This window comes from Arvicola amphibius, chromosome 5, assembly GCF_903992535.2.
Source record: "Arvicola amphibius chromosome 5, mArvAmp1.2, whole genome shotgun sequence".
NCBI lineage: Eukaryota > Metazoa > Chordata > Mammalia > Rodentia > Cricetidae > Arvicola > Arvicola amphibius.
In genome coordinates this window covers 33021318-33048950 of record NC_052051.1, presented here as the reverse complement: position 1 = coordinate 33048950, position 27633 = coordinate 33021318, and the positions used below count along the sequence as shown (strand labels likewise).

At 44.1% G+C, this 27633-nt stretch overlaps 1 protein-coding gene across 2 annotated transcripts in view; it reads left to right on the top strand.

The window, feature by feature from the left end:
• Pcsk2 (proprotein convertase subtilisin/kexin type 2) overlaps positions 1-27633 on the top strand; it is a 228872-nt gene that overhangs the window by 114060 nt on the left and 87179 nt on the right. For both annotated transcript variants that reach the window (XM_038331506.1, XM_038331505.1), the window contains 2 exons: positions 20304-20417; positions 23024-23132. In XM_038331506.1, the coding sequence (XP_038187434.1) occupies positions 20304-20417; positions 23024-23132 (223 nt within the window). The remainder of the gene's footprint in view (positions 1-20303; positions 20418-23023; positions 23133-27633) is intronic.

Genomic DNA, 27633 nt, shown 5'->3' with positions numbered 1-27633 from the left:
TTCCCCATCTCTCTGGAAAATACTTTTTCACACTTGATCTGATTTTCCCGTGAGGAACTTACAACTTAATAACAATACAGCAAGCAGCAACGCACAGGAAAATGGTTGTTTCTGTCAACCTGTTTGGAAGGGGACAGGGTTTTCCCTCAAAACTAGTTCTGGCTGTCATCAGGACATATCACAAATTATCAAAGAGTGGGGAAGGTGTGACAAGCCGCGCTGGACCAAAACCGTAGAGGATGTGCTCTAGGCAGGAAAGCATTGTGTCCATGTGAGGCCTCGATAGGGTGACCCCCTATGTAGACCAGTGGGGACGGAACACAATATGGAGTGAAGGGCAAGCAGTCCTCTGGTGTCATGAAACCCAGGCTAAAGTAGTCAGTGCATCCTGGGTGGCGAGGAGGGGGAATGCTTGGGACTCTGAGAGAAAGAGTTCAAAACTGAGACATTTGAAATATGGAAAACAGCTTCCCTTACTGGCCAAAAACCCATTTCTGTAGAGAAGACTGAGCAAAGCAGCAAACAAACAAAACAAAGACAGCACTGTTTCCCCAAAGATCCAGACGGCTCTGTCCCTGCAGGTCCAGACAGCACTGTCCCTGCAGGTCCAGCCTGAGCTCCAAACCAGCAGAACACTCCTTATGCAGCCCCCAGCTCCTCAGTCATACCCAGCCTTGAGTCTTCCCAGCTAAGGCTCTAGAATAGCATTATAGACAGAACTGCCTTCTGGGCTGGGAATGTAGCTTATTGTGGGGGAGCTGGTTCTGCAACACATACATGGCTTCATGTTCCTCACCAAGCACAATAAAATAATAAAATAATCTTTCTGTGTAATCTCCAAATTCCTGACCCACAGAGTGAATCTATATGATGAAATATTGGTGTTAAGCCACAAACTGGGTCAGTTTGTTAGGCAGCAATAGTAGGATACAACTGTTGACCTTGAATGATTTACTAATTGGTTACACCACTTAGTGATGGAGCCTAATTTTGTATTTTACTCTCTCTTCGTTAACACGCTTCCTAGTCTCTGCTTGGATGCTTCTGGGATCCTGTCTCTATCTCGTCACACAAATATCCCCTGAAATATTGATTCCCATGCCCTTTCTCTTTCTTGGGATGTGCTGAACCCTTCGGGCTATATCCACAAGAATTTTTTTCTGTGTCTGTTTCAGAGCTTTGTGTGTTTGCATTCCTAGAACATTGCTAGAATTATTCCTAAGTGGAGGAGTGACTCCCCACTGGTAAATTTGGAGTGCGAAGTTCAAGACATTCCCTCTACTGCTTAGCTCTTGTTTATTGCTACCTTGAATCCAAGGACCATTACTAAAGAGTCAAATAGCCTCTAACTATGGGTAGACTAAGGACGCAGTTTATTCTAGGTGACAGAAAATACTGGCAAAAGGCGTGACTTCAATACTTTGAGTCTTAAGACCTAAGGCTCAGCATCTGTTCCCATAGTATTCGTGACACCTAGCCATGTTTGGTTGTCTGTGGTATGGCACACAATTCCTCTCAGTCTCAGAAATTGATGGTTCCTTCACTGTAAATCCTTAAGCAGGATGTCTACCTGAAATGCCAGCGCTCATGAACACAAGTAAACAATCACATCTCCCAGCTCCTCTCCCCCCTCCCAAGGCTTTTTGTAATGGAAGCAATCCTCAGTTCTTGTTTGTTAAGAGAAAATAATCAGAAAAGTGAAGAAGTTTGAGGAGAATTTTATTTAGCAAGGCTAAGCAAAATGAACAACCCAGAAAAGAGAGGGGTTGGATAGAAACAGAACAACCCAGTAAATTCTGTGCTCTTGTGCACTATAAAGTCTCTAATGAATATTTATGAGGTAAATGACATTTTTCCTTCCCAGTCATGGTGGACTAGATCTCTCTTTTAGGGTTTTTCTTCCCAATAATTTCTACCAAAGAGAAGGTGCCAAACCCACAGGCAGTTAAAGTGATATGAGTTCTTTTGAGCATGCAGTATATATGTTTTTGTGTGTGTGTGTGTGTGTGTGTGTGTGTGTGCGCGCGCGCGCGTGTGCATGTGTGCACATATATGTGGGGGAATTCCCTAGAGCAGAGGTTCTCAACCTTCCGAATGCTGTAATCCTTTAATACAGTTCCTCATGTTGTGGTGACCCCCCAACCATAAAATTATTTTGTTGCTACTTCATGACTATAGCTTTGCTACCGTTGTGAATTGTAATCTAAATATCTGATATGCCGGATATCTGATATGTGACCCCTGCAAAAGGGTGGTTTGTCCTTCCAAGGGGTCTCGACCCACAGGTTGAGATCCACTGCCCTAGGGGCTTAGTCTCTGATCCAGCAGGAACCATGCCTCCAAGGATGCTTGGTCACAAAGGTCACCGGAGGCGCAGCTACTGAGACACAGCTGCCATCTTCAGTTACTCATATCTAGCTCCTTGCTTAGCCAGCCTCTTTTTCAGTCCGGAGATAAGGAACGGGAGTAAACACACATGTTGCTTGCAGATAGAGTCACTCAAGCACCATGCCACTCGACGTCCTCGCCTGCCACTGCCTCCCCAGTGCTGGCATTCAAGACCTGGGCTCACACACTAGTTGGAGTAAGAATCTTTGCTAAGAAGTCCTCTTCTTTCCAGCACATGACAGGCACCTCATCAGATGTGTTTGTTCCGCGGTACTGACCTAGCACTGTTAGCAGCGCCTTCAGATCCTGGTCAGATGTACCATAGCCCCACCTCTCCAGGAGCGTTGGGCTTGTGTGAAAATGTCTCGAGTATTTCTGTAAGAAACTCAAGGGTACTAGGCTAGGGAGCAGTATCCAAACTCAGAATCAAAAATGGCCCTCAAAAGATAAGTTGTGCTCACTGAGAAATTTGTCTCGATGTCTTCTTTTTTCCTGGTCTCCCATGCAAGTGACTCTTTGTCACCGCTCAACACCAACAAGTGAAACATATGTGTTTGTATCTTTGTATTCCTAATCAGTCTCCTTTAGCTGCTGCTCAGTGGGGGTCAAGTGTGTACCCATGAGTGCAAGATTAATCCAAGCCAGAAGGACACTTTATTTTTCTCTGATAAATTTGTATAGAAAGCGCCATCTAGTTCTGTCTTACAGGAAGGAAAATGGAGTGTAGAGTCTTAAAAAACACTAGAAGAGGGGCCTATGCACTACTACAGATTTCTTAAGTATTAAAATGTGACTGTCTACACACACAGCACCAGCAAACTACACACTTACATACATGAGCATGCACATACACATATACACAGGTACACATACATATACACACATGCAAAGTTAATATTATTTAAAAGTTCTTCACACACATGGTAAAAGTGTGCCTGATATTGCCAATATTCCTCTAAATTATTTAGCATGGCTCACTTCTTCCAGCCAGGAGGCAGATCGATTTATTCATGAATTTCCAGGGGCCACCAGAGTAGTCAATAGGCTGCTGAAAGAGGTGTGTGGAACTAAATGGAACGCAACCATCTTAGCAGCTTTGACTGGTGTAAGACAATAGTGTGACCCACAGCTCTCCTCCCAAGAGACTTCACTTTCACCTCCTGCTCATCATGAAACAGGATTTTTGTTACCCTCTCTTAAAATGCAAATCCACACGATAAAGCACTGACTGACATGGGTTTGTTAACGCGCTCTTTATGGGAGGAAGGAATTAGTTTATACCATGCCAAATCGTTTAATAAAAGTCCTACTAGATTTATGTATTCTCCCCACAAAATCTCTCTTCAGCCACCAGCTACCAAATCACTGCCACTTTTTATGGATTGCCTTGTCTTCCCACATCAAAATATACTCTCGAATTAGAAGTCATTCCTCCCTGACCCCAATTTGCATGTCCTTGAAATCAACACCACAGGTTCTCGAGCATCTGACGAGCCCCACCCTCTGCAGAAGGCAGAAGAGCGCCCCTCCCACCGGCTCAATTTCAAGAAACCCATTAATGTGTCCACCCAAGAAGAATGGATCAGTCCCTGAGTGTAGGGGAGGGTGCTTCTTCTGCTCAGAAAATGAGGTTGTTCTTAGTGTGATTCCAAAGCCAAGTCCTTTGATGCAACAAGGACATGGGGCTTCCCTAACAAGGCTGGGACGTGACTCCTCCCCATCCATCACAAAAAAGCCAAGTCAATATAAATGGCCGTTTTACAACGGTCTAAGGAAAGGTGTTTAATTGTTTATGAAGACCAGATTGATCACTGCGAATTTAGAAGATGTGGAAAAGAACTAAAGCTAAAATTCCCCACTTTAGTTTTGGTTCCCTTCTTCCTTTCTTCAGTTCCAGGTTTGAGTCTAGATCCTTGCACATTCTCGGCCACTGTCCTGTCACCACTAAGCTAGGACCCCAGCCTTTTTATTTATGTTTTTATTTCGAGACAACATGCAAGTTACCCGGCATAACCTAGAATTCACTCCATAGCCCAAGCAACTCCAGACCTTTCGGTCTCCTCGTCTGGCCCTCCCAAACAGTTTGGACCGCAGGCCCTTGAAAATGGAGAAAAAAGGGAGACTGTGAGGTTAGGAACGCAGGAAATCCAGTTCAGGAGTAAAAAGCAAAAACAAAAAAGACCTACCCATAGAGGCCCCAGAAAGAAACAGCCTCAGAAAGACTCCTCAGTACTAGACCTCCAGCCTCCAGAACTCCAAGGGCATAAGGTAATATTTTAAGCCATAAGATTTGGGGCAGTCTGTTACTTATAGGCAGCTAAGACACCACATCTGTTTTCTCTGATCTTTCCAAAAGGACAGACCTAAGCAAATGGATGGTTCCAAGCCTTCCATGAGCGCTATGGCAAAGCCCATTCCTTATTCTCTCCGTTTGTTCTACATCTCCCTGCTGATGCTCATCAACGCCCTGCCACTGGGTGCTCCCTGCATGTGCAGGAGTGTGTTAAGAATCAATAGCTCTGACCTTTATTCTTTGTTGATGTTCTGTCATCTTGGGTTGCTCGGCTTGACATGAATCACTCCTTAGCTGCTGGTGCAAGCTATGCACTACCCTCAGCAGCCCACAGTCTCAGACATCTGCCGACTGCAGCTTACATCTGGCGACTGCAGCTTTCAGCGCACGCTTCTGTTCCATTGGCAGCTAATCAAATCACAACAGAAGGGAAGAACTGACGAAACCTTGCAGCTGAAGATGCTGGCCTTGGAAGGCCACCACCAGCGCATGCCCTTGTGAAAGAAAGAGCAGAGGGAGGGCCTCTACCCTTTCCTTGACATCGTCGGCCCATCTCTTAGGAGGAAAAACTGACATTCAGTCTTGTTTAAGAAAAGGGGACTCCATTTCAGGGTTAGGGAGAATCTGGTACCAGAGAAACTCCTAGGAATCCACGGGGATGACCCAAGATAAGACTAGCAATAGAGGAGAGGGTGCCCGAACTGGCCTTCTCCTGCAATCAGATTGGTGACTGCCCTAATTGTCAACAGAGTCTTTATCTAGTAACTGATGGAAGCAGATGCTGAAGTCCACAGCTAAGCAGTGGACCAAGCTTTGGGAGCTGACGAGAGGGAGGAGGGGATGTACAAGGAAAGGGGGTCAAGATCATGATGAGAAAACCCACAGAGACGGCTGACTGAGCTAATGGGGGTTCACAGACTCTGGACCAACAGCTAGGGAGTCTGCATGGGACCAGCCTAGGCCCTCTGCATGTGGGTGACAGGTGTGTAGCTTGGTTTGTTTGTGGGGCCCCTCACAGTGGGATCAGGACCTGTCCCTGGCACATGAGCTGGCTTTTTGGAACCTATTCCCCATGCAGGCAGGCTTTGCCAAGCCTTGATGCAAGAGGAGGAGCTTGGTCCTTCCTCAACATGACATGACATGCTGTGTTGACTCCCACAGGAAGCCTACCCCTTTCTGAACAGAGGAGGTATGGATGGGGAAGGGAGGTGGGAGGTAGGGGGAGAAAATGGGAAGAGAGGAAAGGAGGGGAAAATGTGGTTGTTATGTAAAATAAATTAAAAATTTAATAAATAAAAAAGGAGCCATGCTAAAAAGAAGAAAAGAAAGAAAGAAAGAAAGAAAGAAAGAAAGAGAGAGAGAGAGAGAGAGAGAGGGAGGGAGGGAGGGAGGGAGGGAGGGAGGGAGGAAGGAAGAAAGACAGAAAGAAAGAAAGAAAGAAAGAAAGAAAGAAAGAAAGAAAGAAAGAAAGAAAGAAAGAAAGAAGAGGAGGCTAAATTTCCCATAATTCATTTTCTTTCTATACCAGTCAGCTGTTTTTGTCCATTCTTAGGATGAAGCAAAACCACAACCTCTGTAACAGCATGTGAAGGCTGGGTCTTTCCCATAGTAAACCCATTACCACACCTAAAGACTGTGTCTAGAGAAGCCAAACACTCAGTGAACGCTTTCTCCTTGCCTCCCATCCTTAGTTCTCCTTCCTGTGAGGGGCCCCATCCAAGCCTGATCCTTCATTGTTGATGACAGTACCACTTCTGCCTAGCTCACAGAAACTGCCCCCAGGCTCTTGAAATTGTCTTTTCCACCAACTCCCCTCCTCTCCTTGTGCCAGTCTCTCCCATTGCCTCTGAGAAAGCTGTCTAATTAATAAGTTCTGCACGAGCGTGAGTAAGTGAGAACACCTGGATGTAGCCTCCTTCCCAGAGGACTTGTTTTCCAAATCATTTAAATGGAGTTGCAATCAATCTGGATAATGAATGTTTAAAATTAAGGTTTAACCCTTCGCGGCTGCATCCAGCCCAGGTGCATGTGCCTGGGGCAGGTGGTTTAGGTCACAGGAGGCTGCCTCCACACCCCTCAGGTCACATCACATGCTCCATTAGCCTAAACTCTGCCCCTCATTGCTTCCTTTTCGTTTGGTTGGTTTTGTTTTGTTTTGTTTTGTTTTGTTTTTGAGACAGGGTTTCTCTGTGTAACAGCCCTGACTATCCTAGAACTCACTTTGTAAACCAGGCTGGTCTCAAACTCACCACAGATCAGCCTGCCTCTACCTTCCACTTGCTGGGATTAAAGGCCTGTGTCACCACTCCTGGCTCTTCATTCCTTCTTGATGATATAACTCTGCGGATATGTTGTTCAGTATAATTATCTCAGGAACATTTATAGACTGTTTCCCAGGTCCTAACAAGAGTGTTTCTTCCACCCGATCCTCACCACTAAGTTTGGGAGGTCAGGAATCACATCACCTCTGTGTTGAACATCAGCCAACAAATTTCTATAAAGAGCCAGAGAGCAAATACTGCAGGTTCTAAGGCCATACCATCTCCTTTGAACATATCTAAATGTTATACAGCACGGAAGCAGTCAGGGAACATATGTGAACAAAGAGGATTAGCTGGCTTCCAACAATTTTATTTACAGAAATAAGTTCAAATCTCTGCTCTAGTTGAAAACATGGCACAAAGAATTTGAGGAATCTACCTCAGGATTTGTACAAATATGGAGCCACTACACCAGGACCTGAGCCCACATTTTTTCCGATTCTTTATCTAGTGCTCAGTGACAGCCTATAACACTATGGCACTCTGGAGGATCAGGACTTGGATGAAAATACCACCATCTTCATCCAGCCATGCCTTATCACTGCAAGCATGGCATCACCTGGACCTGTGTGTCATCCTTCTCTGCTGTCAAGAATAGGAGCTTGGTGACCCAGACGCCTCCCACCTAGTATCTCCCATCTCCTGGCTCAGCAATGGAACTGGAAGCTACGTTATGGGGCTGTGCAATGCAGTGTTAGACGCTATGCTCCTGTGTGATGCTGGAGCCCTGCGCTCTCCACGGACAGCCTTGAGTACCTCCTCAAGTGCCCTGCTGGCCTCACTTCTTCATTCCCTGCCCCTAACACCGGTGCCTCCCTTCCACATATGAGGAAGAGGAGCACTCGGCAGACTGTTGGATATGAGGCGGCAAGCTGGTCACAGCTAGGGTGGAGGGTGGCAGAGCCTTTTTCTCCATCCTCTTTCTCCCATCCGTAGCCTCAGGCTTTTCCTTGCAATTATTTTCCCAGGATCCTTCTCTTGTTGCACTAGGGTCCCTCTGCTCACCTGTGATAGAAAACAGAATGGTCTGTTGTGCCCAGGAAGGCTCTTGGGAGTGAGCCATTGTGTGCATGACCAAAACTTGTGTTACGGTGGCTTAGCCTTTTTTAGCCTCTTTTCTGCACTCAGCTCTTGGGAGAGTTCCATAGAGAGATTAATATAATTTGGCGAAGGACAACATGTAAGGCTTCTAACCTCCATGTCCTACCCCACAACATATGCCAGCCTAGCCAGCCCTTGCTTAACATTCTACCGTCTCCTAATATTCTCACTTCCATAGATCCAGCTCCTACCATTCACCCACAACCCTGGTAAGGGGAACAAGAGGGCGTTCAAGCTCGTGCGATGCATATTCCACATGTGCCTGCAGACATCGGAGCTGGAGTTTTATCCTTAGTGACGTTCTCATTGCTTCTCTCTGCATTTCGCTCCACTGGAAACCCTTCTCATCTCCTCCCTAATTGCATTGATTTATGTCATGGCACACCTTGTGCACAGAGCTCCGGATGATGGATAGCAGTTTGTTAATATCTTGTCACTGAGATGCAGCCGCTAGAACTGTGGTCAGAGGCCCAAAGCCATAGTTTGTTCCCTCAATCGATCGTCTTCGTTCTTGCAGGACGGGCAAACCTCTCTAAATGAGGCTAACCAATGTTGTGCACTCAGCCATAATTGTGGCTTGCCTCCGTGTTCTTTCAAAAGTTAAGCCGTGTGATTTGCACATAATTGGGCTCTCCAAAAGTCACACCTGCCTGCTCAAGGAAGAAATTAACAGTCTTGGCCACCTGCTCCCTCCCTTCCTGAATCTGACCTCTCTCGGCGAAGTCTTCCCTTCTCTACTCTATATCTCTTTGGATTCTGACACCAGAGCAGATAAACTGGAATACCTGCAACTACATAGCCAGGTATTGCATTTGTAGGCTGCAGCCATCCTAATCCACAGCCAGGGAAGTTTAAGCCACAGACATGGATAGAAACAAAAGTCAAAGATTGAGGTGTTGGCAGAGCTGTTTGGGGAAGCCATGTGGCTGGTTTGGGAGATCTGCTCCTTCTTTCTTGGCTTGTAGTCAGCCTTGTCAGAGTAGCCTCTTAATGGTCTCTCTGTTTGGACCAGTCTCCCTAATTTCTCTTACATGAACACACCAGTGCTTTCTGAGTAGGCTACAGTCTAATGGCTGCATTTGACCTCCTCCCATCAAAGAAAAAAACCCAGACATAATCTCATTCTGAGGAACTGGCCATGACTTCAACATTTGGGTCTAGAGATGGACACCAGTCTGTAACAAGTGGTAACTGTGCCTAGTTAAATGTCGATATGATACATCAAAGACGTAAAGCTATGGTATCCTGCCTAGAGATAAATGGTCCCTGGCCCCACTTCTTTCAGTGTCCCCCAGCTGCTTAAAGCTAGAAATTAAAGCCCCCACCACATCTCTGGCATCTCCTAGTAGGAAACACTGGCCTTCTCCCTGCCTCCCTGCACCACTGCTGTGAGAACAATCCAGAAATGGCTTGCCTTTTCTCTTCCCCAAAAGGATATCAGTGACAGGGCATATCTTCTGACTCCATCTATAATCCTATATCTCCTAAAGGTGTGCATTCATGCCCCTGAGTGATCTCGTTACAGTGCTGGATGAGAAATACAGTGTTGTTGGTTGTTTTTACTCTTTGCTCTTTTGGCTTTGGGGGACCCCACCACTGAGCTCCCAAACAAATACACATTATTTCTTATGAACGCCTGGCCTAAGTTTGGTTTATTTCTACCCAGCTTTTCCTAACTTATCCCACCCATCTTTTACCTCTGGGCCTTTCTCTATTTCTATATAGCTTTCATTGCTTCTTACTCCATGGCTGGTCGTATGGCTGGGTGGCTGACCCACGGAGTCCTTCTCCCTCTCTTGTTCCTTCCTTCTCATTTTCTCTCCTCCTAATTATTCTCTCTGTCCTTTCTCCTACCATGCTATTGGCCATTCAAGTCTTTATTAGACCAAATGGGTTGTTTTAGACAGGCAAAGTAACAGCTTCATGGAGTTAAACAAAAGCAACATAGAAGAAGACAACTTTGTCACTTGCCTCCCACCACCGCACCCTGTGGGAGGAGGTAAGAAGGCCCAGAGTCATGAGTCAGGCAAGTTGTCTCTCCTTCATTGGCTCCGGCTATCTGATGTCATGGTGTCATCAGTCTCCAGACTCCACGGCAGGCTCCCGATTGGCTCAAGGGGAAATTACCAATGTGCATGCTCTTATTAGCCAGCCCAAGGGGATTTCCATTTGGGCTGCATAACTGATTGAAACTGCTCAACTGGTTTCCTCTCACATATCCACCGTTTTTAATATTTTCTATCGGGAGCTCAGTGGGAATCAGAGTGCCAGTGATCCAGCCTTGTTGTCCCTGCCTCAGGGGGTACCTAGCAACTAGACTGTGTCTGTCTTAGACTGGCTTGTGAACAAGATCTTACCCATCATTGGCTACCAGCTCTCGAAGGGTGTCCTCCCTGGAGAGCATCCCCAGGTGAAAAGAGGGCTGTCTTAACTGGAGGCCTTTTGAGTCTCCATGAGTCTTGCTTGTAGGACCTCTTAAGGGGGACCATGGGAAGGATATCCAAGAGTCATTAGAACTTGGAGAATTTCCTTGTTGGTCGCTCGTTGGCGCCTGGGGTGCTGGCAGAGAAACTTGAAGAGAATGACTAGCAACAGGAGCATGCCTCCTATTACGGCATATGTGACAATCCAAAGGGGTCAAGAAGCCGCTTAAGACTGCTCCAGATTTTAGTGATAAAAATGGTCTGGAAAGCCATAGCAAGTACCTGCATCATATTGAGATGGGAGATTTATTCCTGCAGGAGGACTAAGTAATTAAGGAATTTGTCCAACCAAGCTTCTTGACGTTAAGAAGAAAGGAGGGTGGACACATATAGGCGAGGGGTTCCCGGTACAGGGCAGGTGGGGGTGGGCAGAGTTCATGCCCTAGGTATTGAGGTCGTGGGTAGAGGCCCTTGAGGGGCCAGAGTTGGATGGTTTGGCAGGGAGAGTAGAGACTGGCAGCTTGACTGGTGCCACACAATATGTCTAGTCAATCTCTTCCTCATCTGAGGAGTGAGGCCCTCAGTCATGGGCATCAGAGAGATGCTAGACAGGTTAACATTGGCCTGTTCTTGGCAATGTTTATTGTGAGCAGCAATGACCTCCTCAGGAGAGGAAGACTTAAGACTCTCAATGATGGCCAACAAGATGGGAACAATAGACAAAGCGGGGTTCGCTCCTAAGTCAACCTGTCATTTTCAGGTGACAGAAGGGGACACACATCCAAATATCAGACTCCCACATATTCTCTGGGGAGAGCCATGGAACCAGGATTGCTGACTCACTCCGGAAGTCCTCCAGTTCAGCAGACCTGATTTTCAGGCCGCAGGTGACAAGGAGTGACTTAAGGGCCCTAATCCGGGGCTCCTTACAGTGGGATGGTAGGCTGGCCATAGTTTTAGACAAAGAAGAACATAGATGGACAAAGAGGACAATGGTGTATCAGACCCAGGAATCTCCAGCTGGGGAGGGATGGTCGGGGGTCTCCTCCTTGATTCTGTGTCCCTGGGGTCAGCCCTTATGTGGAGATACCAGGCAAATCCAAAGTCAGAGGCGTTCCTCCCTAGCCACGGACAAGACAGACACAGAAGATGGAAGAGGGGCCTCTTGCTTACCTCTTGGGGGGTGAAGAATATGGAACATAAAGGGGACAACTTTCCGGGAAAACACCGAAGGGGAACAAAGTGAAAATGCCAGGATGGTTTGGCATAACAGCAGCAGAAGGGCAAAAGCTGGGGCCCAGAAAATGGTCAATGCGAACAAAAACATGCCCCTGAATCACACAGGCTCCAAACCCATGCCAGCACGGGTCTGTGAGCCCCTCTTTCAAGTGCCAGTTGTCGGTTGCTTTCTGCCACCTTCCATGGGGTTGGGGATAAGATGGCACAGAGTCAACAGCATAGACTCCAGGAGTCAGGAAAGTGCCAGAGCAGACTCTTGTTGCAGGTGTTAGGCAAACGTTTACACCCCTCCCAGGACCCAGGGGGCGGTGTCATCTAGAACCATGGTGTTGTGTCTCTCCTTAGCCCAAGGGGATTTCCACTTGGGGTGTGTAACCAATTGAAATCGTCTACTGGCTTCCTCCTACACGTCTTTGCATCATTAAACAAATGTTCCACAGCATAAACAAATGTAACACATCTTAAAATAATATTCCACAACAACTCGGCATTGTCCTTTTAGTTTGGTTTTAACTTACCAGGAAGAAACAGGACACCACCCAAACTAAAGGCCAGGAAACTGATGGTGTAAATCAAGAGGGTTTTCACAAATAAGACTTTCGTGTTCTTTGGAGATTTTTGCACTGTTCTCATCCCCTACATTAGTTCTGCATCACCTCCATCCCCACCTGGGAGGTGAGCCATTTATTTGGACGAACGGACTATATCTGCCTCCCAGTCGGAAGGAAGTTCTCTGAGGTCTTACAAAGGTGCTCGTCTCCCAGCCATCCTCTTTGGTTGGGTTTAATTTCAGCTCTTGGCCTTCGTTTTGTCAGATATGGTCAAAAGAGAACAGGCACGACCTGGGACACACACTCAACCCCAGCTGCCCCCGTGAATCACCTGGAGAGGAGCCCCAGCAGCAGGTGTACCTCCACTCTTGCTCCAGCCCTCTGGTATCCGCTTTGAGCCTTTGGATCTCACCAAATTCCATGACTATGCAACCAAAGCTGGCAACCTCTGCTGCATAGCTGGAAGCAAGTGTCATAAAACAGGCTTGGCTACTCTGAGGGTTTCTACCCAGGATAGGAAACACAGGACTCAGGATTTCACAAAAGGCCCAAGATCCTCTGTGGTTCCCAGACTACAGGATCAAGGTCTCTGAGATCCACACATTTCTGAAGTTTTCCCACTCTTACACAGTCTTACTGGGAGTGCCATTTGTTGAAAACATTCCAGAGGGGATTTAGCAATATTTGCCTTACAAACATTTTAAAATTACCTATTCATTGACCAAGTATTGAAAGACATTGCCAACATGTGTGAGCATGCCCAAGTGTATGCTCTGTGTATGAGAATATTCACCAATACCTGTGAGTATGCCCAAGTGTATGCTGTGTGTATTATGATGTTCACCAACACGTGTGAGGATGCCCAAGTGTACGCTCTGTGTGTGAGGATATGCATCACAGCATTGTGTAAACTTATTACACAACACCTTGCTGATGGCTTGAAAAAGCTCAGGACACACTGTGCCAGAGAGGCAAAGCGTGAGAAAGGGTAGAGAATGGAGACAACTGTGCATCTCAAGATGATCTTAGCCACAATGAAGCCGTTTTCATGTGTATTTCTCCAGGTTTGGGAGGTTAGGGCTTTATTATATCTTTCAGGACACAATTCAACCCATAACAATTGTAATCAACATAATTCTTTATTATTATTATTAATTTTATTTTTATAGATTTTTATTGAGCTATATGTTTTTCTCCACTTCCCTCCCTTCCACTTCCCTCCCCTTCTACCCTCTCCATCCCCATGCTCCCAATTTACTCAGGAGATCTTGTCTTTTTCTATTTCCCATGTAGATTAGATCCACGTATGTCTCTCTTAAGGTCATCATTATTGTCTAGGTTCTCTGGGATTGTGAATTGTGGGCTGGTTTTCTTTGCTTTATGTCTAAAAGCCACTTATGAGTGAGTACATATGATATTTGTCTTTCTGGGTCCGGGTTACCTCACTCAATATTTTCTAGATCCATCCATTTATCTGCAAAATTCAAGATGTTATTTTTTTCTGCTGTGTAGTACTCCATTGTGTAAATGTACCACATTTTCGTTATCCATTCTTCGGTTGAGGGACATTTAGGTTGTTTCCAGGTTCTGGCTATGACAAACAGTGCTGCTATGAACATAGTTGAGCACATGTCCTTGTGGCACAATTAAGGATCCTTTGGGCATATACCCAAAAGTGGTATTGCTAAATCTTGAGGAAGGTTGTTTCCTAATTTTCTAAGAAATCACCATATTGATATCCAAGCAGCTGTACCAGTTTGCATTCCCACCAGCAATGCAGGAGTGTTCCCATTACCTCACATCTTCTCCAGCATAAGTTGTCATCAGTGTTTTTGATCTTGGCCATTCTTACAAGTATAAGATGGAATTTCAGAGTTGTTTTAATTTGCATTTCTCTGATGGTTAAGGATGCTGAGCATTTCCTTCAGTGTCTTTCAGCCAATTTAGTTTCCTCTGTTGAGAGTTCTCTGTTTAGGTCTATACACCATTTTTTATTGGATTATTTGTTCTTTTGATGATTAATTACTTGAGTTCTTTGTATATTTTGGACATCAGCCCTCTGAATGGTGTGGGGTTGGTGAAGATCTTTTCCCATGCTGTGGGCTGCCAGTGAACAACGTAATTCTTTATGGTGCATAAAATGACAGTATAATACAGTCAATGTCATGGCCAGCAAATTAAAGTCCAAGTTAAAGGAGAAATCATTTATTCAGAAATGTTTTATAGGACTACAAGAAACACAGGGTCCCTTAGCTACTGGGTAATATTCTGAGGGAAGGAGAAAATGGTAGGTTTTTGTTATTATTTGTTGTTTTCAGGTTTTTTATTAATATGGGGCATGAGTGTGTGTGTATCCACACACTTGTGGGTACCCACAAAGGAGAGTTCTGGATTCCCTGAAGTTGGAGTTGCAGATGGTTGTGAGTTGCTTACTTAAGGTGCTAAGAACTGAACGTGGGTCCTCTGGAAGGACAGCAAGTACTCCTAACCACAGAGCCATCTCTCCAACCAAGTGGTAGAGTTTTAAAAAGCAAAATCCACAAATGTGCAAGTAATTTTGTACTCATTATGACTGATGGAAGCAAATGGTTCAGCTTGGAGCCCAAATGTCTGCTGGTGGTCACTGTTTAGCTGCAAATCCTGCAAGAATCAGTGATGGCCCAGGATATTGCAGTCCCTGTGGTCTGAGCTGAGATGTGCATCTGCTCTTCAGTGACTTCCCTGACCTATCCTGGTGGCTCAGAACCGAAGTGCCGGTCACCATCTTCTGCTCTAAGTTCATAGCGTGATTGGCAAACCCCAGTACTTAAAATAACCTGGACGAGTGCTTTGTAGCTGCTTTTCTTGCATCCATTTCAAGCCAAAACCTTTCTTACCCCGTCAGAGGCAGGTGTTCCTTTTCCTACCCTTTCTCCTGGCTCCTCCCACCCCAGCACATTCCATGCTAATTAACAGCTGTTTAATTATCAGCCCAGCAGGGAAGTGATCACAGCCCAGTCCTTAGCCAGTTATTTCCCCCACTTAAGCTGTCCCAGATTTCTGGAAGGCGGACTGTGCTAAATGCCCCGTGGAAAAGCTGTGTGGCTTAGTAAAAAGTTCATGGCATTCGGACTCATCAATCGGTCAAGCTGAGTGACTCTGCCATCCTGGCACACTGTTTGGGCAAGGGCTTCTGGACGTCCATTTGCTCAGCGGTGACCACGCTCCCCAGTCTTGTTGGACAGGTAAAGGAGAGGGGACATACCTTGTCTTAAAAGAGTAAGTAAAGGCGGTAAAGGCGTGTGGTTGCTTTCTGTTCCATCATGGGACTGTCCTTACATGGCACACTCTGATCACACAAGAAACATCTGCTGACTGAGAAATTCTCAGTTGAGAAGCAGAAGGAGAGGGAGTGGGTGGAGGTGTTTGTGTTCCCTGTGTGCACACGCGACAAAGTAAGGTGTAAAGCTTGAGTCAGAACTGCGGGGTGGCCATCCGTTCCCCCTCCTTTTAAGAAGTAGCTGCAAGCGCTCCTGCTTTCCCATGCTTTTGCTTGGACACCTGTGCGTAGGGTCAACGGCCCACTTTGGGGAGGCCGTCTCAACCTATGCGTCTAAGTTAACTGTATGTTAGTAGAGGGGGAAGCTATGATTAAGTCATACAAATGGTGATGAAGGGCATTCCATGAAATGTGCTAAAATTCAAAGGCTAGAGAATGCACCGTGAGACAGGCAGTCCTTTGGTTATTGTAAAGCATATTGTTTAGGTACTAGGAAAATATTTCCCCGACATTAAGGGATTTCTCACACATAGAATTGAAGCATTGAAAACTTCCCCAGAGCTCTTTAAAGATGGCTTGCAGCCTCATCTCTCCTGTCATGTTTATTTCAGTTACAATAGAAAATAACCTAAAGGGCCAATAAGAGGGAAATAGTTGGCGCATGACTCTACAAAGCTGTAGAAATTAAAATACTATAGTTACGTAGTAGCATATTAAAAGCTTTATAGTAAGACACTCAGAGAAGAAAGAATGCATGGTTTTATCTACAGCATGATTACTAATTGTATAAAAATAAGTATAATTATGAATTCAAACTGAACAAGAACCCAGAAAATAAAATCAATCAACTTGCATGGGGGGAAAAACCACTTCTGGAATTATGCACAGCATATATTTACTAAGACATCCTGCCGAAGCACTCCTAGGATGTTTGCGGAGGACAGGAAGATAAAGATATAGAAAGCCTGCTTCAGGCGTAAGATTCCTGAGTTGCAAAGAAGGGTGCTGTCCAGGGACCACGGCACCCTAAGGCATCACTGGATTCCATTAAAACCTCGTTTGTGGAATGAAAATTAATTTGATGGAAATGGATTAAGCAGTCTTTTCATTAGTGTGCTCCTGGTCTAATCGAGTTTGGAGTGACTGGTGAAGTCATTCCTGCGCTGAGCCTCTTACCCTCAAGTCCTCTGTGGGCCTTTTGTTCCCAGACTGCTAGCAATGTAGATGGGAGTCTTCGAACGCCCCCCTCGCAGTTGGTGGTTGCACTAGCTTCCCTAAGATCCTAGGAAGGAAAGTTATGATTTCACAGAAGTTATTCAAGGCAATGAGTCCAACACAAGAATCCTTCAATAGAAGTCAATAAAGGTGTCCCTGTGGTGAGCACTGGGGATAAAGGCCTCCCTGTGAGACCAAACTGGGGGGAGACGAGTTACTGAGTTCAGACTTCTTCCTTCCTAAGCTGAAGGGATTCTCAGCTTAAATTCGTCTCATAGTAACAGGTCTGGAAAAGAGGCGCATAGGGCTTGCCCTCCAGACTGAGAACCACACATTTAGGTACTAGAAAAGGGTAAAGAATGGAGACAACTGTGCATCTCAAGATGATCTTGGCCACAAGGAAGCTGTTTTCATGTGTAGTTCACCAGGTTTGAGAGGTTAGGGCTTTATTATATCTTCCAGGACACAATTCAACCCGTAACAATTGTAATCAACATAATTCTTTATTATTATTATTATTATATTACTATTATTAATTTTATTTTTATAGGATTTGCAGCTAGACAGCAACCACCAGCAGACATTTGGGCTCCAAATTGAACCATTTGCTTCCATCAGTCATAATGAGTACAAAATTACTTGCATGCTTGTGGATTTTGCTTTTTAAAACTCTACCACTTGGTTGGAGAGGTGGCTTTGTGGTTAGGAGCACTTGCTGTTCTTCCAGAGGACCCGCGTTCTAACCACCTTTTAAATATTCTTCGTATTAATTCCAGCACATACACACGCACACACACACACATACACACACACACACACAAACACACACACACACTCATGGGGGGCATATGACAATATAGTGTCCTGAACCTTTAACTCTATGTAATATAACTAGCCAAAGACCACAGCTGTGGCGTTCTGAAAGCTACAGACCTGTAACAGTTAGGCTGTCCTTCTCAAAACTGCTCCATCCCAGTATTGGAATACTGAGGCAGGCCCATTGTCCCAGAAAGTCACAGGGTTCCACCAATGCCCAGATTTGGGTCCTCAACAGCTTTTGGGTGCTTCCTTAGTCTACAGGGAGTCAAGGATGCATTTGGTCAACTTTGTTCTCCTACCCTTTACTAGCTGCATAGTTTCTTGCATTTTCTCTCTTAATAAAATCTATGCATGTCTTATCCTATTTAGGGAATCTATATTTTAGAAGGGATGTGTGTGTAAGTATAGGAATGTACACATAAATATTCATATATATGCATTTGTCTATAGGCATGTGTGTATCATTGAGTTGTAATTTCTCTTTTGGTAGACATGAACTATGTCAATGCTATATGCATTTGTCTATAGGCGTGTGTGTATCATTGAGTTGTAATTTCTCTTTTGGTAGACATGAACTGTGTTGATGCTTTTGTCGTTTAAACAAAGCCAATCCACCCCACTTTGCTATTAGCCACACCACAGCGTCTGTCACCTTTGGGGGAAAAGATCCAAGAACTCAGAGCAACATTGCACAAAGACTTCTTGCTTAGGTATGGAGTTCCTGGCCAAGTTTGAATTTTTCTGTCAAATGAAGCTAGCCTTCACAGGTAGGTGTGAAGAACACTGGAGTGAGAACTAAGTTCCCCTGTGGAAAAGGAAGGGTTGAGTAAGATCTGGAGGCTCTTCCCTTCCTGTATCACTCTAGACTGGACCTACTGGTCTCCTCTCACCAACACCAACGACAATTTCTGACTTTATAGAAGAAATAGATTCTGGACCCCTCCCACGGGAGAGCTATCAGGAAGCTGCCAGGGGCTCACAGTCAACGGGAGCTTGACAGTCAGCTTTAGATAGCCTACAGTACCTGTCTATAGAAGCACTAACCAGGATCCTTTAGGAGAGAGAGAGAGAGAGACAGGGAGAGAGAGAGAGAGAGAGTGAGAGAGTGGGAGAGAGGGGTAAGTGGATTCTGAGGTAAATGAACCCCAAATATCTCTTGTCCTTGCCTTAACTTCTTAATAATCAAACTGCTAAGAGAGAAGCCACCAAAAGAGGAATCCTAAGACCGAGGAAGCCGTTGCTGTCATGAGAGTAGAACCTGCCAGAACTTCACTTCTACTAACATGGAACTCCGGAGACAGAAATAAAGTGTCCCAAACACTCTAGAGAGAACTGGGAAGAAGTAAATAGTGTTGGGTCACAAAATCTAATAAAAATAATAATAAATATCCAGTACACACCCTTTTGTGTGGGTCCTTCATCCTTGAGTTTATATAGGTAGTCAGAGAAAGAGGCCACAGCAATTGGATGATAAAGTAGTAAATTCCTAAGTGAAAAAAAAAAATCCCTGATTAGAAGGGAGTCTGGTCATTGACTGGAGTCTTCCTGAACTAACAGCTCTGGAATTTCATTTCTATCCAAGAGCTGGGGATGCTGCCTGACTGCCCAGAACTGAACTTTGAGAACAAGGAAAACAGTGCAGTCCTTAAGCCTCTTTCCCAGGGGCCCTCCCTTGCCTCCTGGGGCCTTTCAGTGGCTTGCCTGCTCATTGGCAGGTGGCTTTGCCTCTGCTGGGATTTTGGTTAGCTGATTCTCAAGTGTGATGATAGAGCGCTCACGGCAAAGGCAAAGACTCCATGAAAACTTTCAGCAACACAAGCTATGCAGATTTCACCCTGGACTGTCCCTCAATCCCCATCAGCTTCCTCCTCCTAACAGAAAGTTCTAGCATCTTCTTGTATTTCACTTAATAATCCCTGGTGCCTTGTCTTCCTGGAGAATACTTTCTGCATCCAATTCTCATTGTAAGGGAATTTGCTCTGAGCCGTTATTAACCCCTGAGAGATGCAGGCATCTGCAAGGGAAAATGTGTGTATTAATGTTACCTTCGAAGTGTCTTTTCCCTTATTTTCAGATAAACCTTTATGTCACAAGCTGAGCATGCCCAGAGGCATCCTGTCTTCACATTTGATCTTTTAAACATGTGTTTTAAGGCTATACACTAAGCATGTGTGCCTACCATCCTTCCTTCCTAAATTATGAACTTAAACTGAGCATGCTCAGGAATGACATCTTAACTGAGAATGTACTGAAGAATTGGCCCAACCCTGTGTAAAAATGCACAGGCGACCTAAGTAAAATTTCAGTTTCCTTTGGTCCTAGTGGGGTGGGGGGAGGTATTTCTTTGAAAATAACTCCCATGCTCTCTTTGCCTATGGCAGGTAACAAATCTCTCTCCACTCTTTATGTTGGCACTACCTAATTTGGCTTTACACACACCAACCTGTGAACTGACTCCATTCGTGGATGCCATCACCAATGTCTGGTTGTTCTGTATAGCCACGGGTAAATGCTCTTAGACAATAAACATGTATATAATGAGATCCTACATAGTACAATCTTACTTTTGCTGAAGAAAACATGTGCTTGAACACAGACATTGTTCACAAATAAAATCTGAATTTGTGGCAACAACTTCCAGGAGAAGGGTATTAAGGTTAGTACTTGGGTAATCTATTGGTATTGTCATTCCAGGTGAAGATGGCCCTGCAACAAGAAGGATTTGACCGTAAAAAGAGAGGGTACAGGGACATCAATGAGATTGACATCAACATGAACGATCCTCTTTTTACGAAGCAATGGTACCTGGTAAGTTTCTCTACTGCTTACAATGGTCTTCACTTTGAAGGATGAAATTGTTATTTGGCAGAATAATACACAGCATCCAAGTCAATGAATGCCTCTATGCCCTCCAATATGCTTAATTTTCTGTCTATTACTTCCCATGCATATTAACCCCTAAGCTTCTACCAATAGCTGATGGTGATCACATTGTCCTGGATTCTTAACCTGTATGAGAGGGAAGACGGGCAAACTACCTGAAAGTCACATCGAATATTTAAGATCAGTAATCCAGAGTGTCAAGAGTTACACAGAAAGGCTGGAGGGACATATGGGAGTCATAGTCACAAGAGTAAGAATCCAGGGTTTTCATGAGTAAGAGAGCTGAGAGATAATCAAAGGTGGCATTTCAACACAGCCCAAAACAGTAGCAGTGAATCAGGATTTACATCACTGGAACCTAGGCTGTCTTATGGCAAGAACTTTCTGTTTTATCTACAACCCATTATGACCCCTGTGGGTTGAGTCAGCTATGTTTAGAAGATTAATAGGGACACGAGGAATGGCTCAGGGATGAAGAGCATGTGCTGTTCTTCCACACGACCCAAGTTCAGTTCCCAACACCTATGTCAAGCAGCCCACAACTATCTGGAACTTCAGCTTCAGTGAATCCCACACCACTGGCCTCTTAGGCACCTGCACTCACCTTCATAAACCCACACATATACACATAATTAAAAATAATTTAAAAAATCTTTTTTAAGGAAATCAATGACTCCGAACCAACCTAAGTTGCAGAGCACATTATAAATGACTGATTCATAAATGTGAGTGATATCTCACTTTATGTAGGACTAAAAGATGATGAAAAAGAGAAAATTAAATGACATAGACTACTACATACAGTTTCCCTCTGAGGCTTCAATGTTTGGCTATGCCTTATGGTTTTAGACAGAGAATTCTGAAAGTTTGGGTAACTGAATGAGCTTATGTGTATTAATCAGGATATGGTAGGTTTGTTGCAATCACAAATAATCCCAAGTCACAGTAGCTTCTTAAAATCAACACCTGTTTTTTTCTGAACTTTACCCTAAATGCTTCCACAGCACCTCAGCAACTGTACGTGGCTCTTGAAACTTCTGCCTAGGTGTGACAAATAGCACATGTGCTCACATTGTGCTGGCCAGAACCAGTTACATAACCATTCTAAAAGAGAAAGGGGAAAAAGAAAGGAAAGAGGAGGTATAATCTTTAATGTGTGCTTGGAAGGAAAAGAATAGTAACTTTTGTAAAGCATATTAATATACTAATGACATTCCAGTAATGTCTTAGTAATATCAGAACAGCCTCTGGTCATGGTGAGCCTCTGTGAGCACACTCTCCTTCTTCACTATTTGAAGAAATAGTGGAAGATAAGCCATCATTGAGACAATCTGTACAGATCATATATTCATGGAAAGAGGCTAGTGAATGTATTAGTGTGAATCATTCCTTCATCTTCCTTCTTTTTAAAAATGAAGGAGGGGTTGGCACGATAACTCAGCCAATAAAGCACTTGTCATGTAAACATGAGGATCAGAGTTTAGTTCCAAGAAACCATGTGAAAAACACTTGTAATGGTGCTTAAAAATGGTGGCATGTATATGTAATTCCAGAACTGAGGCGTCAGAGATAGGGACCCTTTGACTAGCCATTCCAGCCCTCTTGGCAAGCCCTCAATTGTCTCCTAAAACAAAATGGTCATTAAGAAACAATACCCATTCAAGACCAGCCTGGTCTACAAGAACTAGTTCCAGGATAGGCTCTAAAACCACAGAGAAACCCTGTCTTGAAAAACCAAAAAAAAAAAAGAAAAGAAAAGAAACAATACCCAAAGACCATTAATCTGCACACACATGCACATACATACGATCTTGCAGTGCACATCCATGCAGCTGCACAAACACACTCATGAATACACACAAAGACTGAGGAGGGCTTTATTTTGTTGTTGTTGTTGTTGTTGTAGTAAAACATACACTGAAGAATAGCCACTTATCCTGACTTTAGTTCAACAAGACTTGGTATAGTGGTACTAAAATTACCAAGGTAAAAGCTTTTCTGTGAAAAAGAAATGTTTTTGTCATTTAGTGAAGGAACTTTATTAAATAAATACCCAAGATATTATATGCTAAGTTCAAAACATGAGCTAAACCGAGCTTTGACAGTGAACGTTTCATTCCCTATTTGGAGGGTTTGCTGTGACAGCCTCTCCAAAATCATTGCATAAGGTGATTTTAATTTTCTGTGTGGTGCCAGGAATTGAACCTAGGGCTTTATGTACATTAGGCAAAGACTTCATCACCAAGCTACATGTCTATTCCTGTACAACGAGGTTTAAAGACAGAAATCTAGTTTTGAGATGAGGGCATTAGAGCAGTCTCAATCTTTACATAAAACAGAAAAAAAATCAGTTGTTTATGTGAAGCAAATAGAAAACAAAGCCTCTAAGGGGTGAAGTAGGTCACCTTAAAGCATGTTTCATGAAGGGTTGGACCTTATGCCAGCCAGGCTGGCCACATCTAGCAACCAAGTGCCAGCATATGTCACAGCACCAAACCAATACAATTCTTTGCTTTGCATTCTTCTATCAGTTCAACACTGGGCAAGCTGATGGCACTCCTGGGCTAGACTTGAATGTGGCCGAAGCCTGGGAGCTGGGATACACCGGGAAAGGAGTGACCATTGGAATTATGGATGATGGTGAGTATCTCACAGCCCTTAAGTCATTTGCAAGAAAGTGCCTTTTGTGCCCCCAGACATGAAAGACTGTGTTTGATAGAGGCTAGTAAGGAAATTAGCAGCTTTGATGCTAGACAAACAAACCACACTTTGACAAAACCTACCCCTTCATCCAGATCAATAGTCATGATACTTGATGATACGCTCAACAAGTACTGCTTGACCTGATAAATAAGAAACCAAAGAAACCAGTCTGTCCTTGACTTGCTTTCTTACTGACTCGATCCTTACAGCTTACCTGAAAAGTCTTCTAAACTCATGTAGGTTTGCTTTCTGTTCCCCTAGAGCCACACTGTACCGTGCTATGACCGCTGAATATGCATGGCCACTCTGAGTTAATAACTAAAGCTAACAGCAATTTAAAATTCAGTTCTTCAAAACAGCTCCATTTCACCTTTTAGTGTTTCGTTTTCCACACTATAGGAAATTAAACCCAGGACTTTGCACCCTTGCAAGGCAGCTTCTCTATCACCCAGCTACATTCTTGGCTTCCTTGTTTTAGGGATCCATGTAGACTATTTCAATGGCTGAACTAAAAAAAAAAATTCACTTCAATAATCACAGAATGTTCTATCTGAGAGTGTGGCTTTGGGTTCCTGACAAGATTGAGGTTTAGAAAATTTGGCTTTAATGCTACTTTCAAAATGAACCCCTGTCAGGCAGTCTTTGATAATGGTTATATCATTGACAGCTCCATATGTTACCCTGCTAGGCAGGCTAGAGATTTCAGAGTCTTGTGAATTAGTGTTTTTCTAACTGTGCACAGCCTTGCCTCTGGAGAGGTCCGGCGGCACTGCTGCCCTGCCGTCATTTTGCTGGAATGCCCTGCTCCCCTGGGACAGCTCACTGGGTCTTCCACTAAAAGTACCACTGTGGCTTACATTATCAGCTTAATTACCTACAAAGCCTACGTAGCACTGAAACGATAGAGCCTCTCCTTTCCCAACATCCTCAAAGAACACTGTTGATGAAAAGCAAGCCTTTGAAGCAGAATTGATGGGGAAAACAAGGGAGACCAGGCTGCTCAAATCTGCTCTGTCTTTCTGGGAGCTCATTAAAGGACAATGTGAAACAATGCTCCATAGGCCTCTGATGTGTGAGATGTTTTGAAGTGGATGTAAAAGCCTTCTCTGGTGCTGAGAGCTTTCCCTAGAAAAAAAGGAACTGTGTGAAGAGATAGCTGAGCTTATAGACATATTTTTTTCCTTCTGAACACTTTGGCTTAGCCTCCTTTCCAAAGCAGCTGAGGCCAGATCACTCAGAAAGAGAGGCATCTAAATTTGGAAGAAATCACCTAGTGTAATCTGAGACTGCTTTTTCGGTTCCTGGCCACCCAGACCAAATAATCACACAGAAACTATATTAATTACAACACTGTTTGGCCTGTTAGCTCAGGATTCTTATTAACTAACTCTTACATCTTAAATTAACCCATATCTATTATTTTATACTTTATTACAAGGCTCGTGGTTTGTTACCTCTTGCTTCTTGAGCAGCTACATGGCATCTGCCTGACTCTGCCTTCTTTCTCCCTGTATTCAGCTTAGTTTTCTTGCCTCCTATATTCTGCCCTGCCATAAGCCAAAGCAGCTTCTTTCTTAACTAACAGTAATAAAACATGTTCACAGTATACAGAGGGGAATCCCACAACAACCTAGGATATACTGTGAGAGCCAACTTAACAGCCCATTGGGTGTCCTATACTGTAAACAGAAGCCACCCTGAATGTGGCACAACGGTGACAACAGACACACTGTCATGATCAACTTTCCAACAGCACTATAGATGCCAGCTTTAGTGTCTGTCCATAGCCTCCTTGAAGACACACAAGCCCTCCCTTCCAAAGATGGCAAATGAGAAGGTGCCTCACTGCCCCAGACTGGAAAGCAAAAATCCTTTAGAAAGTCCGAGAAGGATTTCCTGTTTGATCTTAATTCTGTAGATTAGTAGTCTTTGTAATTCCCTGTAATTTGAACTCACTATCTCTCAATTAAAATTCTTGATTTTTCCATTGTTTTAGTCACATCTGCTACAGAACAAAACACCTGGATAACTTTTTTAAGCTACTGCGGCATATAGTTCTGTGAGAGGGTAGGCTCTGCTGGACTGTTTTGTTGCTTTCTCTAAATAAATAAAAGAATATATGTTCCATCAGGGAAGGTGGCTCAGTCCGTAAAGCATGAGGACCTGAGCCCCAATCCCTTGCATCTGCATGAAAGCTGAGGGAGGCAGTGCCTCTGTTCCCCCAGCCCTGGGGACCAAAGTCAGGCAACAGAGACTGGCAGACCCCTGGAACTCACTGCTAAGTCAACCCGAGTCAGCTTGAGAGTTCAGTGAGAGATGCTGCCTCAAAGAATAGGGCAGAGAAACTGAGGAAGACATCTGACATCTACCTCTGGCTTCTACATGCATAAGAACATATGCACACACACACATGAAGCATGCACACACACAAAGAACATGTGTTCAGTATATTCTACCTTAAGAGATAAACAAATACACAAGAACATTAAAATACTATCTATCAAATTATTATTTTAATTTAAATCATTCTTTTATTAGTAGAAAAATGTCTTTCATCCTTCACAGTTCTATCAATGGTATTTTCTTTCTCAGTTCCAAGTCTGCAACCATTTTAACATAGTTATTTCTCTTAACCTAAGGACTCTTTATTATAATTATAATATATACATTGTATTGAAATATAATTCCTTCCTGGGCTCATGTTATCTCTTTGCTCTTGTATTTCCCTTCATGGAGAAGAGATTACCAATTCTTCTCTTAAACAAAGTTCACTCTCAGAACAAGGAATTTTGTTTTTAAAACTGACTTCCAATCTTATAGGCGTGCTCTTTGTGTGTGGTTGTGGAGGGCCGAGTTTAGCTTCTCATTTGTTACCAAACTTTTTGCCTAACAATGTTAGATAATTTCAACAAATATATACAATTTCATCTCAACACAGATTTTAATATCAAGGCAATTTCTAGAGTTGTCTTTGTTCATCTGCTAAAACTGTCCCAGTGATGTGATAGATCGTGTTAGTTGCTTCTCTGTTGTTACATCAAATACCCTGACAAAATGCAAGCTAGAGAAGGAAGTGTTTACTGTGACTTACAGTCCCAGGGGAGACAGTAGATCATGGCAGGGAAGGCATGGCAGCAGGAGGGAGAGGCCCACCCTGCAGTCGGGAAGGTGGCTGGTCACATTTCATCCCATACAGGAAGCAAAGAGAGACTAGGGGATGGGACTACAGTATGAACATCAAAGTCCACCTTCAGTTATATACTTCCTCCAGTGAGGTCCCACCCCCTCTAGGTTCCACAACGTTCTCAAATTACACCACCAGCTGGGGATCAAGAGTTCCTATGTATAAGCCAATGGGGATAATTATATATTCAAATGACAAACTCCTACCCCTGAGCCACATAGTCTAGAGACTATTTCATAATACAAAATACATTTAGTCAAATTTCAAAAGGTAAACTCTTACTGTAAATCCCCTGTAAAAATCAAAACATAAATTATATACTTCCAGTATACAGAATATATATTCCCAATCCAAAGAGGAGGAATGTGGACATGGTGAGGAAATATTGAACAAAAACTAGACTAAAATTAGCAAGATAAACACCAAAACCCTAGCTTCACGTCCGGCATCTAGGGCTTCAGTTTCAAGGCACTTAGGTAGCTCAGTTCTTCCAACGTTGTCTCCTGTTACATATCTCTCTTCTAGGCTAGCTCTACTCCCCAAATGCAACCCTCCTTAGCAGATATCCCACAGTTCTGGCATCTCCCAAACCTTGGAATCTCTACCATAGAATAGCTTCTCGGGGCATCCTCAAGGCTCCTCCAAGCTTGACACCCACTGCCTAGCCACAGTAGCTCTCTGGAACCACACAGGAAAATGATGGCCCCACTCTTCAGTTCTCCGTCTTTCACGCTTTTAGAACTAGAGCCACATGAAGAACACCACCAAGTTTGTGCTACCAGCTTGGGATGGAAACTAGCTCCCTTGACCCAGGGTTGGAGCACTTGTATACCAGCATTGATACTGGTGAATGTTTCCCTGGGCATTTGTTTTAACAGGACCAGGAAAGCCCTGGGTGTCCCTCCTTTCAGAAGGTGGGTCTTGCCCTCAGGGCATCTTCCCTGTTATTTCAGTGCAGAGCAGGAGGCTTTGACAATGGCACGAAACCCTTTAATGGCGCAGTCTTTTTCAGTGTATGCCTGGGCTGTAACCTTCAGCTTCCTGAAGCTTTCTGGTGCTCCCTCCCTCCCCATTGTGTAAATTTAATCAGTAATAAACATTTCACAGACTCCATGTTATTCTGTTTTGAAGTTTCCTCCACCAGAGCAATTAGTCCTTTACTTTTTAATTCGGCTTCATGCAAATTCTCAGGACACAGGCAGAATGCAGCCAGATTCCTTGAGGAAATGTCATATGAATAGCCTCTAACCCAGC